The sequence below is a fragment of the Vidua chalybeata genome, chromosome 23 (assembly GCF_026979565.1).
Source record: "Vidua chalybeata isolate OUT-0048 chromosome 23, bVidCha1 merged haplotype, whole genome shotgun sequence".
In the NCBI taxonomy this organism is placed as follows: Eukaryota; Metazoa; Chordata; class Aves; order Passeriformes; family Viduidae; genus Vidua; species Vidua chalybeata.
Genome location: NC_071552.1, coordinates 5,810,068 through 5,823,663, shown reverse-complemented (window position 1 = coordinate 5,823,663; position 13,596 = coordinate 5,810,068). Strand labels below are relative to the sequence as shown.

Below are 13,596 nucleotides of genomic sequence, written 5' to 3'. Positions count from 1 at the left end.
AGTGGGCAATGGGAAATGGTTCCTGTATCACCCAGTCAAGTGACAATCCCTGGGCTTTGCTTCTCAGCTGGGTCACCCCCTGTGTCCCCAGGGTCCAGCAGCATTCATGTCCCCATCTGCACAGACCTCTGAGAACCACCTCTCTGCATACATTTTCCCGTAAATTCATCCCATCCATTTCCAAGGCAAGGCCTCCAAGGAGAAAACACCTTCCAAGGAGGTGTGCAGGAAAGTTGTGAAGACACATTCACCCACCTTAACTGGTCATGCCAGACAAGGTTATCCCTATTTTGGTTCACAAGATCCTACAAAGTGTTTAGAAAGAGAAGGAATGGGGACCTAGAGATACCTGCAGGTTTAGGGGAGAGAGTCTTCAGGGTGCAGCTTTCTCATCCCAGCCAAGGAAGGTGGTTTGTGGTACCCACAGCTGTGGTGTCCTACGGTGTGAGCGCTGCCCATCGCTGCCCCTCCTTAATCCAACCCAACACTCACTGTAAAGTCAGAGCTGTGCCTGGAGGAGCTGGAGAGACAGAGCAGGGAGATAAAAAGGCTTTGGGGCTCCAAATCTGACCCTCTCACCATAAATGTGATTTCCCATTCCACCCTCCCCACACCTCACAAGCTGCTGCCAGAGCCTGCGTAAATAAATCAGCTTTGCTGGCTGAGCCACAGCCCAAAATCCCCCCCAGGAACTTGGTGACAGAGTTCTTGCAGGCAGAAGGATGTGAGGGTGCATCCCCTGCTCTGCCTCCCACAGACCCTGCCCACACATCCCACCCCGCAGGGCTCAGCCCCAGCATGGGCCATCCCTCCCATCCCGGTCTTTGTAGCACCCTCAGGAATTTTGGAAGGATGACAGTTGACAAGCCACAGGAGATGGCAGGAAATTGGGATATAAAATAGGGAGGGGCTGTGAATGATGACTTGGGTTAAGTCATCCATCAGCCTGCTCGGATGCCATTTCTCTTTCTTAATAATAATAACACACAGACTTCTTTTGCACTTCATCCTTTAGAGAAGCTCATTCATTAACCTGCAGGGCGCTAACAAGAGCAGTTGGTAATCCATTCCTCTGGCTCCCCCCTCCTCTCCTCCCAGGGTAAACTGAGGCACAGAACGAGCAGGGTTGTACAAACTGCAGCATCCCACGGGCAGCCCGTGCCGACATCACCACACACGGATGGGGGAGCAGGGAAGGAGGCCCCAAAACCCTCCCCAGGCTCATCACTGAGCCTCTTGCCAGTAGCCAGGGGTGGGTCCCTGGGGGAAAAGCCCCCTCTGTGACCTTCAGCCCGCTTCAAGCTTCCTCTCCTTGCTCTTGCAGAGTCGGTGCCGATGGCAGTGATCATCGGAGTGGCCGTGGGGGCCGGTGTGGCGTTCCTGGTGCTGATGGCCACCATCGTCGCCTTCTGCTGCGCCCGCTCCCAGAGGAGTAAGTGTCACTCCCCACCAGCTGCACCCCTTTGGGAGGGCTGAGGGGAGAACTCTGGGGAGAGTGGAGCAGGGAGAAATCAGAGCCTGAATTTACCGGCACAATTTACTGAGTTTACTTCTCCGCACAAGCTGCTTCTCCTGTTGGGCTACCAAGTGTTTGCTGCAAATGGCAGCCCTGTGGGAAAAGGGAAGGGCTTATGGCAAACATGCCAGGGTAACTGCTGGTCCCTGTTAGCAGCACAGGCAGCTCAGGAGGTGTGCTGGGGACCTCTTAATCTCTCCCTTGGAGAATTCCTGGGGTACAAGAGAGAGAAGCATCCTCACTGTGCCACATTGGTGCCTAAAACCCCTCCACAGTTATGCTTCTGTTTTAATTCCAATTTTCCTGACATGCATATTCCTGGCAGGAACGACAGCCAGCAGAGGGGTTGTTCATGGGAGTTGTGCATTTTGGAGTCTGACTGCACTGGAAATACAAGTTAAAGTGACAATAGAGACACAGGTAGAGGAGGAGGAGGGGGAAGTGGTGCAGCATAGTCTGGCCTCATTAAAAAGACACCAGGAAATTAAAGGAGGATTGGAAGAAAGGCACCAAAGCAGGAGGGAGAAGAGTGTGATTGTCTAGAGCATTCCAAGCCTCTGGGGAGAGGAGGAGATCCTTGGCGCTGCTCCCGGCTCGCGAGACGCGTGGTACGGATTCCGGGATGCCAAACTCTCCATGTGTGTGCCAGAAAACCCAGTTGTTGTTCTTTTATTTTTCCCCCCTTGATGATTTACAAAGCCATCAAAGACACCAAGCAGCTCCTGGATTCAGTAAGGACACACAACCCCCCACTGCAGAAATGTGTTTAATTTTCAGCATGTTAATGATGCTTCTCCCTGTTTTATCCCATTTTTTTTTGAACTCTCACAGCCTCCATTAGCAAGAATTAATGAACTAAATAGGGAAAGTCATTTATCTTGCTTTTTGGGGAAGGATTGCTGATGGACAGCACCCAAGACTAGGCCAGTTTGATGTCATGGAGGTAATTTGGCAGCAAGAGACAATGCAAGCACCTGAAGGAAGCAGGGCCAAGCCATGTTCCCATGTCCATGGGCTGTTTTTTCCCAATACCACATCCTTCAGAGAAACAGAGAGCGTGTGGTTCATTATTTCCCTCTCGTTAGATGGAACCAGATGGTGCAGGGCTCTTTACAGGACACACAATTTCACAGGAATGCCATGACAACAGATTCCAGACGTGGTGAAAACGCCAGGATTTAGACCCTCACAAGCTGGAGGCATGCAAGGATGGGCTGCTCTTCAAGGGGAAAGCCAAGAGGGGACAAGGCCATCCCAGCCAAAGGCCTTGTGTTATTTATCCCATTGCTAAATCAGGAAGAAGAGGCATTTTCCTCACCAGGGCTGGGAAGACAGGTTCTGGAAAGAAGGCACTGGGGACATGGTGGCAGGGTTTGAAGTCCCTTTTTCTCCGCTGGGCTTCTGGTGCTATCCCGTTTAGAAAAGGTTTTTGGGTCTCCAATACACCAGAGGCTGCTGGGTCTGGGAGTGTTCCCTGCTCTGCTGCTCCCCTGGCAGTGTGATTCCCTGGGGAGAGGTCAGCAGCATCCCCAGGCCAGGGCAGGGGTCCCTTTGCTCCCTACAAGGCTTCTTTGCCACTTCACTTTGGGATCAGAATAAGTAAGAGATCACCCAAGTGAAGATCCCTGCCCTGATCTCCCTTCCCTCCCCAAAACCTTGTGGGAAGGGAAGAGCCAGAGCCAGCTGGGGACAGCAGCAAATCCAGAGTGCAGATGGGATTCCCCAGCCTGGGATTCATGCATGGGGTGCTGGTGGCACTGAGGCCACTCAGTTCCCCGTTACCTGGCTCCAAAAGCCACTGGAAACTACCAAAACAGCCTCTCCTTGGGTTTGGGGGGAACTGGGAGCATCAGCAGCTGAACCAAACCCCAGTGACGCTCAGGGTGCAGAACCCTGCAGGGAAGGACTTGGATGTGCCAGGTGGATGGGCTTTTACCCCAGTTCTGAGGTGCTGAGGAGGGTGGGAACACCAGGCTGGAAGGTGAGGAAAGGAATTTCATCACTGTTAGTTGTGTGCGATGTGTAGAGTTATTACAGAGATCAGCTCAGGAATGATGGGATTGACAGAGCACTTGGATAGCAGGAGAAGGACTCATTTCCTGCCAGGATGACTGCAGATTCCTCTCTCAAGACAAATACTGGAGCATTGTGCCATCATTTATAACAACAACCTGGTGCAGACCGCAGGAACAGTTGTGTTGAGGGGACACAGTGACCCAGCAGTAACTCTGGAGAAGGAATCTCCTGACCCAGCCACTGACCACAACTAACAGCAATGGGGGAGGCAATTCCTGACCATGTTTTGGGAAAATGCAGCAAAAAAAAAAAAAAGGACCAGGTGCAGACACACCAAACCTGGAGGCTCTGGAAAAGAAAAAAAATTTACTGCACATCTGTTGTTATATCTTCAGTGACTTAACGGCCCAGAGTTATTTGAGGGGGAACACTCCTGGGAGAGGAGCTGCAAGACACTGATTAGCGTCTCCTTGTGATTAAAGACAGAGGCTCCAGCACCAGGAACGTGGTCCCAGCAGGACAACATTAAAAAAATAAGCTGTAGTAACTTCCCAGTGAAAGGCTTTGCCTTGTGCCCTGAGACTTGGTGAGGTCTGGGGGCTGCGGGTGTGGAGGACAGGGGATGCTGGGAGAGAGAAATTCAAGGACAGAGCTTGGAGCTGGTGTCGGTTACATCATTCCGTTTGGTTTAGAGATAAAACTCCCGGGGGGTCCAGCCTTTTCTGGACTGATCCCTGCAATCCTGGCTTGGCAGGGCGCTGCTGGATCCATCAGCTGGAGGTAGATCTGACAAACCAGTCATTCAAGGCAGTTTTTGGGTCTGGGAGGGCTGGCACAGCCATCCTGGGAGGTGAGAGCCAGGTCCGTGGCTGGGGGCCGACTTCAAAGCTGTTGAGGTCTCGCTGCTCAGATTTGCCTCCATCTCTGCTTTTCATCTCGGCTTTGCGCCGCCGTTCTGCTCCCGCTGCTCCACGTCTGTGGTTTACTTCGCTAAAATGACTTGTTCAAAGCACGCCTGACACCTTCAGGGAAGGCAGGGAGTCTCTCTAGGAATGTTTCTCTCTTCGCTCGTTGTCATTTCCAGGCTGCTTGGAGATGATAAAACTGTCCCTGGCTACATCTGTGCTCCTTGCTTGGCCTTTTCCACGTGTTGTCTGCAGCCCAGACTGCGGGAGGTTTTTCTCTGGGGATCCCAGAGCCTGTGCAGAGCTGGTCCATCCCTCAGGAGCAGTATTTTCTATGGATCAGCAGGTTGGACAACGATTTCACTCCCTGTGGGAGCAGTTCTGCTACAGCCCAGGCCCTGGTAACAGCACCGTGAGTGTGGGCAGAGGCCAACCGAGCTCCAAAAGGAATTCCTATAGGAGTCTGAGCCGTCCATACCTTCTGGCAACGCAAATAATGCTCCTCCAGCTCTACAATGGGCTTGCTGAGCCGGGTTTATTTTCTCAGTCAGTTCAGTTGCTGGGAATCCTCTCAGTCATGTCCCTGCAGAAGCTCCACCACTGCCTCAGACTAACCCCCTTGTCCATCTCCCTCTTTTCCCAGATCTCAAGGGTGTGGTTTCTGCCAAGAACGACATCCGTGTGGAGATCGTGCACAAGGAGCCGGCCTCGGGCAGGGAGGCGGAGGAGCACCCGACCATCAAGCAGCTGATGGTGAGGAATTCCTTCCCTTCCCTAAGCGATTGCTCCGGGCAAAGTTTGATGGTAGCAAGCCCAGACCCGTGTCGTTCAGCCCCATAATAACCACTCAAGGCAAAGACACGCTTCCAAAAATACTGTTCTCGAGATCCACATTCTCTTGCCATAAAAACTCCTGGAGTGAAACTTGGCTAATGAGGAGGGAAAGCTGCTAGGGGTTTATTGTAGTGGCCCATCTGCCCGCAGGGCTAATTGCAAAGCAAATTTGCCACCTCACACCTGGAAAGCTGCAGAGGGCAGGGAGACACAGCGGGCGAGCACGAGGTGATAAAGAGCTCATCACCCAGCGAGACTTGTGCGGGCAGCACCACGGCGTGTGCACAGGGCTGGATGCACACCCGGGCTGTGGGGCCAGTCTGCACCTGGGTCTGTAACACCGGGGAGGTGTCACCTTCCCGAGGCCACTGCCTTCACCCGAGGGGACCGATGGACACGGGCAGGGCAAGAGGTGGACGGCTGAGATCCAGGAAACGCAGCTTGCACTCTGATGCTGGTGCATCCTCGCCGGCAGCCCCTCTGTGTGCTGTGGTCACTGTTCTCTGTGGCTCAGCCCCAGTTTGCCTTGGCTTTCACTTGCTGGCGACAAATAGAAGCTGAAAAATGGCAAAGAATCCTGCAAAAAAAAGGAAATAAAAGAGCAGATGGGAAAGGGGGAAGGGATTGAAGAAGCCTCTGGCTGCTTTCTAGGCTGTTGGGTGGTTTTTTCCTCCTCTAAAGCTCAGGTTTTTTGGGCAGCACTTGTATGTCCTGCCTGCAAAAGCTGTTCCATGAATGCCTGGTGGGAAGGCAATGCTGATCATCGTAGAGTGGGTGGAATCGCTTGCTGAAATTGTCAGGACTGCCAGAGCATTTAGACAGCCAGGGAGCCTCCAAACAATGAGGCAGGAGGAGGTGGAGATCTGGCAACTTATCCCAGCTCCACTGAGGTTCCTATGCAAGACCCTTCATTCCCAGTAGGGCTTTGCCCTGAGAAATCTGCAAGTCTATGGTGGGATTTGCAAGGCTGGAAGGTCAGAGGAGGCTGGGGTTGGGTTTGGAGCAATCTGCTGGGATGAGGGGAAATGAGAAGCTTTCTTTCCATGGGACCCTGTACATCATCTGTGTGATCAGCAGTGCCAAGCCCAGATCTGGCTCCCACAGGGGCATCTGGGATCATCCCAAATCCCCCTCCAGGCCAGGCTGGAAGCACACACGAAGCCTCAGCAGAAGAGAACATTTACCACTCTGAGTGAACAAGGAAGAGGATGGTGGTGAGAGGTCAAGCACAGGATCTTGGAATCCATCCTGGGGACTTTCTTAGGTTATTTGCAGGAGCCAGGGGGTGATTTCACGTCAGCTTGTGCCTTGGTGAGGCTGGGAGTGGAGCTGTGCTGGGCACGTTGCAATGGGGACTCTGGCAGGGTGGAAATGGTGCAGACAAAAATGACAATATTCGTTTGAGAGCTGGGAAAAAATGCCTTACAGGGAGAGGTTGTGGCACTCCTGGGTTTATCAGCCGGACTGGTGAGAGGTGGTTTGGTCACGGCACAATAGAACTGTTTAAGTGTGAACAGGGTTCACACTTAAAGCTGAGCACTTTCAGATGTGACACAACAGAGACTCACAGCCTGGCTGGACTGGACGAGGGCAATTCTTCCCCCTTCCTGGCCAAATCCAGGAATTTTTCTTGAAAATACAGCAGTTGGAAATTACATCATTGGATCAGCACCATTCAAGAGCTGGAAGAGGTGGTCTGTGATCTCTGACCCTGATGTTGGCAGGGTTTGGGACAGCTGGGACATCCTACCTGCAGGGAGAAGGCATCAAAACCCCCTCCCCTGCCTGGATCAAAGCCTCCCCACCCTCATCTGCCCTCAGCAAGCAGGTTCCCAGGAAATACTCCCCAATTCCTTCTCTCCTCAGAGTCTGCAGAGACCTCCCTCTGTCCTTCATCCACATCTTTGCTGTGTCCAACAGATGGTGTGGGCATCCTCCTCTGGCCATCAGACAGCCAGCCTTGGATGCCAAACAGGTTCCTGATAAAATGTCCCAACTTTGTCCATGAAATGAAGGATCAAGTTAAAAACCTCTCCTTGCTGATGAGGAGCAATGAGACCTCTTTATCAGGAGGAGGAGGGCAGTGCCCAGCACCTCCCTCCTCTCACCCCAGGACTTTCCAGCTCTCCCTTCTCCCAGCGCCAGCATTATTCCCTCTGCTCCCCCATTTGCCTTCTCCGAGCATCCTGTGAGATCTCCCTCCCTTGAGATGATCTCCTCGCCCTCACCAGTGCTCATCACACCTTGCAGTTTAATAGCAGCTGTGACTGTCATTGCCACGCCGGGGCTCGGGATCATTAATGTGGATGTTAACGAGGAACAGCCACGCTGGCAAACAGCTCCTCGCCGCTCTCCATCCTAACCCCACCTCGGCCCCTCGGCCGAGCCCCTGACTCCAGCACAGCCTGACCTGCTCGTGCTGAATTTCAGGGTCCTCAGCGCCGTGGCTGTGCCTTTGCTGCTCGGTTTCCCACCGTGTCCCGCTCTGCCGGAGCGCTCCTGGCCGCAGGGTGCCAGCGTGACTCTCTGTCCCCCCAAACGCTGTTTTGTCATTCTCCAGCCATCTGTGACCTCGGCAGCTCACAGTGCTTTTCACAAGTAATTATTCATGCATCTATAAATTCATTAACACCTTAGGATACGAGTCACGCTGGCTGATTTGCATATGTTCACATTGCCTCAGCGGCGTTCCCACCCCCTGCTCCGAGAGCTGTTCTGCCAGGCAGTGCCTACGGGCAGGGAAAAGGCTGCTAGCTCGAGTGGCTGGAGGCAAAAGAGCCTGGTGAAGGGTTTGATCCGGGGGAAAATAAACCACAACAGCCGCATTTTCCCTCCTGCGGGACGCATTGCATGGGCACGGCAGCTCCGTTGAGCCCGGGCTGTGAGGAGGGAGATGAAGAGCACGGTCAGCTCCGGCGGGGCACGGCTCCTCCCTTACCATGGCTGGGTTTTTTCCCGGCTGAACGGACCCCGTGCCTCCCCACCTGTGAGATGGAGCTGATAATCCCAAAGGAGCCATCCCCATAAGCAGTCACAGACGATCCCAAAGTGTCAGGCAGGCAGGGGCATCCCAGAGATCTCCACCTCTGGATCATTCATCCCTTCTGGATCATTCATGCCCCACTGTGGCCAGGCAGATCCAGGCATTGCCTGTGGTTCAGATTTGGAGTGGAAGAGTCAAAATAATCAATCCCCTGATAGGTTTATCTTTTTCTGTCTCCTTAAACCCATCCCTCTGCTCCAAGGGCTATTTCTAGTTTGTTCACAGCCTTCACAGGTGATCAGCACCAGACACCTTTCCTAGACAGGTGCTCAGCTCAGATCCCTGTGGAAGAGGAAAAATCAAAGAAGCAGAATTTCCATTCTGGGCGAGGCTCATTCCTTCGCGCAGCCCAGCGGACACAGCATCCCTTTCTCTGCCTCCCCCCCGTGCCCGCGGGCTGGGACGTGTTCCATGTGCCCAGCGGCCACTGCCACCGCCACCCTGGGAAGCACCGGCAGCCCTGAGCTGTCAGAGCCGGGCCGGAACCGGAGCCGGGCTGCGTCTGAACAGCATCCAGTCTCGCCCGGAAGGCTCGGGGAACATCCCTCCCTCACAGCCGGCTCCTTCCAGCGGCACCAGCCCGTCCCAAAGCAGGATTTTGGGGAGAGGTGGGACAAGACGGGCAGCTTCTCCTGTGGTGGGCAGCCACACCCACCCAGCGGCTCAGCGACCGAGGCCAGAGCCGGCGTTTGAAGGTGATAAGGCTTCATCGAGCTGGGAATTCCCAGAGGGGTTCTTTATTCATGGGCTTGTTCCCTCCCTGGGAGCAAAGGAGGTCGCTGATCGAGAATCGTCACCAACATCCCTCACCCTGGTAACGTCTGGCCAGCACCAGTGCTGCCGGGTGGCATCCAATTACCCAACCAGCCGGAAATATTGTAATTAAACCCGGAGCGAGGTGAGGGGAGGCACTTCGAGCCCGCCAGGTCTGGAAGATACTCAGGAACCTGAAGCAGCATTTAAAAAAACATATTGTGTCCACTAATGAAAGCCAAGAATTTAATATCCTGTCGGATTCTCCATCTCAGAGGCTTCGTTTGGCGGCGTGAAACGCGGGGGAGCAGAGCAGAGCGGAAGGCGCGGCACTGCCTGCTGCTTCCAGCCGGTGTTTCCCGGCGCTGAGGGACCCTGCGAAGGCGCTTTGCTCTGCAGGGAGGCGCTCCCTGGGCGGGGGGAGCCAGCACAGCCAGCCTGAGGTGATGCTTCAGGAGCTGGAGGGGGTCCCTCCCTGCCTTTTGCAGAGGGGGAAACCGAGGCAGTGGCGGTCAGGGATGCAGGGGTGCAGTTTGTCACATCCCTCAGCCACGCTGAGCCAGGAGGCACCGGCGAGGTTTGGCCATGGGCAGGACTTTGCACCCCACCTGCGATGCGACACTGTTCTGGGCGTGGGGAAGGCAGCCGGCGCCTGGCAGTGCCAAGCAGGATGAAGTCCTGGCAGGAGGTTCCCAGGATGGGAAGGGCGCTGGCAGGAGGGAGTGGTGGGCACGTGGCTCTAACAGGAGGGTGCATCCCCAGCCATCTGCACGGCGAGGCCCGGAGCATATTGGTGCTGTCACCTGGCTGGCGAAAGGATGGCTCTGGAAAAACGTCCAGGAATGACACGGGGCATCCCTTGCCAGGGCACTCAGACATCTCTGGTCCCTTTTTCCATCTATTTCCCTCTCCCCCTTCATAGTCCGTGTTGATATTGGTGATGGAGTGAACTTGAGTTAACGTCGGTCCCTAAGCGATGTTTGCTCAGTGATGACAAAGCAGAAATCACACTAACGGGGATCCCACCACCCACTAATTAATGGTGTAAAACTTAATAAAGTTGACGTCAATGACCGGCTGTAATGGGGGACTTGGAGGTTCAGTGATGTGATGGCGCTTTGTGGACCTCATGTGGAGACTCCCTGCAGTCCCCAAATCCACGGGGTGCAGCCGAATTCAGAGCGTCGGGGACAGGCAGGGTCCTCACAGAGCTCAGGGAGTATCTCAGTACATGGATCATTCCCACCATCACTTCAATGGCTTAAATAAAATAAATGTCTTCAATAAAATGGCTTCAAACACCCCACCAAACCCGACATTCATTCCAGGGAGGTTTGGTCACAGTGGGATTGTTCCCTTGGTTCCCACCTCCCTTCTCCCCTCTCCATCTCTGGGTCTGGCCCTGCCCTGCTCTGAGACATCCACGCCAACACAAAAAGCAAATCCAGGGAGGAGAAGTGGGTTTTCGTTTTCATTCCGAGCTGGGAGCAGTTAAACCCTTCCGATGAGGTTAACAGCCCCAGTCTGCCTTTGCAGAGATACTTTAGAGATCGAGGGGGTCGCCGGGGCTGGCAGAGCAAAAAAACCCTCCACGTCCCATTTTAGCTGCACTCGTTTAATCCTCGGCGACACTTGTATTTATCCTGGTAAATCAATGGCTGATACAGGCTTTCTTTTCCCTAGGAAAACTCAGGTACTTTAATTTATTGCCTTTAATAGCCACATCAAAGGCTTTCGGGAGATGAACAGCAAGTGCCGCGGGGTGAATTTCCACAGCCACTTACCATCTTAAAGAGGAGAGAATTTGGGCAATAAAAGGGGATTTTTGGGCTGGTGTGGGGCTGTGATCCCAGAGAAGCCGGGCTGGAGGCGTCCGGTGAATTCGGGAGAAGCTAAAAAAAGGCAACTGAGAAATTGGTTGATAAATATTCTGCTTCCTGCACAGCCCCGCATGCTGGAGGAAGGGTAATTAAAGCTGTAGTGTAATTAATGTGCACCTTGCCCCTCCTCTCCGCCTCCCCCCGATCACAGCCAGCCTTCAAAGGAAAACTAATGAGGCGGCCAAGTTCAGCTGAGGAGGAAAGGATGAAAAGAAGGGAAACAAAAAACAAACAAAAACAAAAACAGGCGATTTTGGGGGTGTTGCTTTGGGCAGGCGGGTTGCAGCCCCAACCCTTAACTCGGTAAATAATTCGTTTTCTGCATCAGCCTGCTTTTTTCTGTCCTAAACAGGGAAAAAAAATCTGTAACCCAGGGAATTGTGTGGCTTTTGGGCGTCCGCCCTCGGACACTGCTGGGACACCCCTGGGCAAGTCCTTGAATCCAGCTGGTGGCAACTTCCCAGTGCCCTGGGGCTGATGATGGGTGTGGGGCTCGCCCCACATGACCTGGGGGTGATGAGGAACCCGGGGTCAGGCGGTGCTGGGCTGTTGACCCCTGCCTGTGTCCTCTCCTAGATGGACCGGGGGGAGTTCCAGCAGGATTCGGTGCTGAAGCAGCTCGAGGTGCTCAAGGAGGAGGAGAAGGAGTTTCAAAACCTGAAGGTGAGTTGGATCCTGGGGCCTGCCTCTGTCCCCCATGAAGAGATGGGGTCAGAGCCCCCTGTCACTCCTGGCAGAGGGGCTGCACCCCGGAGTGCTGGGAACCCCTCCCCGTGCCCACTGCCGGGCAGAACCAGCTCATGCCTCACCCAGCACTGCTGCTGCCAGGCTGCCTGTCCTAGGGCCATGTCCCCAGTGGTGGCCTGTCCCAGAGGGCTGTCGCTGTGCAGGGAGAGAGGCTCTGGCATGCTGGCACTGTTTTGTGGCCCCAGCACTTTTAGGGGTAACACGAAGGTGTGGTGCCAGGACAGTGGTGTGCAAGGGGCGCTTGTGTCCCGGCCTGGAGGGGGCTGATTGGAATTCACTGGTGGCACAAGAGGACATTGCTGGATGGTTTGGTGGTTGAGGTGTTCTCCAAAGCGGGGCTATGAAAATGGGGAAGGGTCTGGAGGGTTCATATGAGGAGCGGCTGAGGTGACTTGGCTTGTTCAGCCTGGAGGAGACCAAGGGGAGACTCATCAGGGTCTGCAGCTTCTTCCTGAGGGACAGCTCTAATCTCTGCTCTCTGTGACCAGCAACAGGACCTGAGACAACAGCTGGAGCTGTACCAGGGGAGCGTTAGGTTGGATATCAGGCAGAGGTTCTTCCCCCAGAGGGTGCTGGCACTGCCCAGGCTCCCCAGGGAATGGGCACAGCCCCGAGGCTGCCAGAGCCCCTGGAGTGTTTGGATACTGCTCTCAGGCACAGGGTAGGATTGTTGGGGGTCTGTGTAGGGCCAGGAGTTGGACTGGATGGTCCTTGTGGGTCTCTTCCAGCTCAGCATATTCGATGATTCTGATAAGTCTCTCATGTCCTGGGTGAACGGGCAGGGTGGGCACCCCAAATGCCACAGTACCCAGGGAGGCCACCACCAACCTGCCCCGCTTCTCCCACTCCCCAGGACCCCACCAACGGCTACTACAGCGTGAACACCTTCAAGGAGCACCACTCCACCCCCACCATCTCGCTGTCAGGCTGCCCGGCTGACCTGCGCCCGGCCGGCAAGCAGCGGGTGCCCACGGGCATGTCCTTCACCAACATCTACAGCACCCTGAGCGGGCAGAGCCGCCTCTACGACTACAGCCAGCGCTTCGTGCTGGGCATGGGCAGCAGCTCCATCGAGCTGTGCGAGCGCGAGTTCCAGCGCGGCTCCATGAGCGACAGCAGCTCCTTCCTCGACACCCAGTGCGACAGCAGCATCAGCAGCAGCGGCAAGCAGGACGGCTACGTGCAGTTTGACAAGGCCAGCAAGGCCTCCGCATCCTCCTCCCACCATTCCCAGTCGTCTTCCCAAAACTCGGACCCCAGCCGGCCCCTGCAGAGGCGGATGCAGACGCACGTTTGAGCCCCTCCGGGGACGCTCGGGACCCTCCGCGTGGGCGCCGTGGCTCCGCGCTCGGACAGTGGCGCCCGCCGGCAGCGGCGGTGGGAAGAGGCCGGATCCAGCCCCCCCCGGAGCGGGGCTGCGGGGCAGGGGACCGGCCGAGCATCCCCCTCCCTGGTACATGCTAAGCACAACCCCGCCGAGGACGCGCTGAGCCCCGGGGAGCCGTCCCCTCCGCGGGGCTGGGGACGGCCCTGGCCCCACCACGCACCCCCGTACCCCCCCAGCCGCTCGCCTCCGCTTCCCGCTGCCCTCTCCCCCCCCGGCTCCTCCCTTTCCTTCGTGGTGTTCGGTGTCCATACTTATAGAGTCCGTTTCGGGGGGTCGGGGGGGGGTCCCGCCATGTGGGACAGGAGGTGGGGGACAGCGGTGGGACAGGGACTCCCCGGGAAGGGCCTCTCCACGCTGTATCGCGGCACCGCGGTCAATACAAGAGGTGTTTCTCGTGGCACGCCTGGGCTGATGGCCACCCCGCAGGGACATCGGCTTCCCTGGCACTCTGCCCCGGCACAGACCTGGCCTGGAGTCTGGGTGTGCCATGGCAGGCCCCATGAGGGCAGAAATGG

At 55.6% G+C, this 13,596-nt stretch overlaps 1 protein-coding gene across 4 annotated transcripts in view; it reads left to right on the top strand.

The window, feature by feature from the left end:
- Positions 1-13,261, top strand: part of KIRREL3 (kirre like nephrin family adhesion molecule 3) — a 371,179-nt gene extending 357,918 nt beyond the window's left edge. For all 4 annotated transcript variants that reach the window (XM_053963258.1, XM_053963257.1, XM_053963259.1 and 1 more), the window contains 4 exons: positions 1,325-1,432; positions 5,081-5,190; positions 11,524-11,610; positions 12,548-13,261. In XM_053963258.1, coding sequence (XP_053819233.1) covers positions 1,325-1,432; positions 5,081-5,190; positions 11,524-11,610; positions 12,548-12,991 — 749 coding nt within the window. In that variant the 3' untranslated portion in view covers positions 12,992-13,261. The remainder of the gene's footprint in view (positions 1-1,324; positions 1,433-5,080; positions 5,191-11,523; positions 11,611-12,547) is intronic.
- Positions 13,262-13,596: the final 335 nt, after the last annotated feature.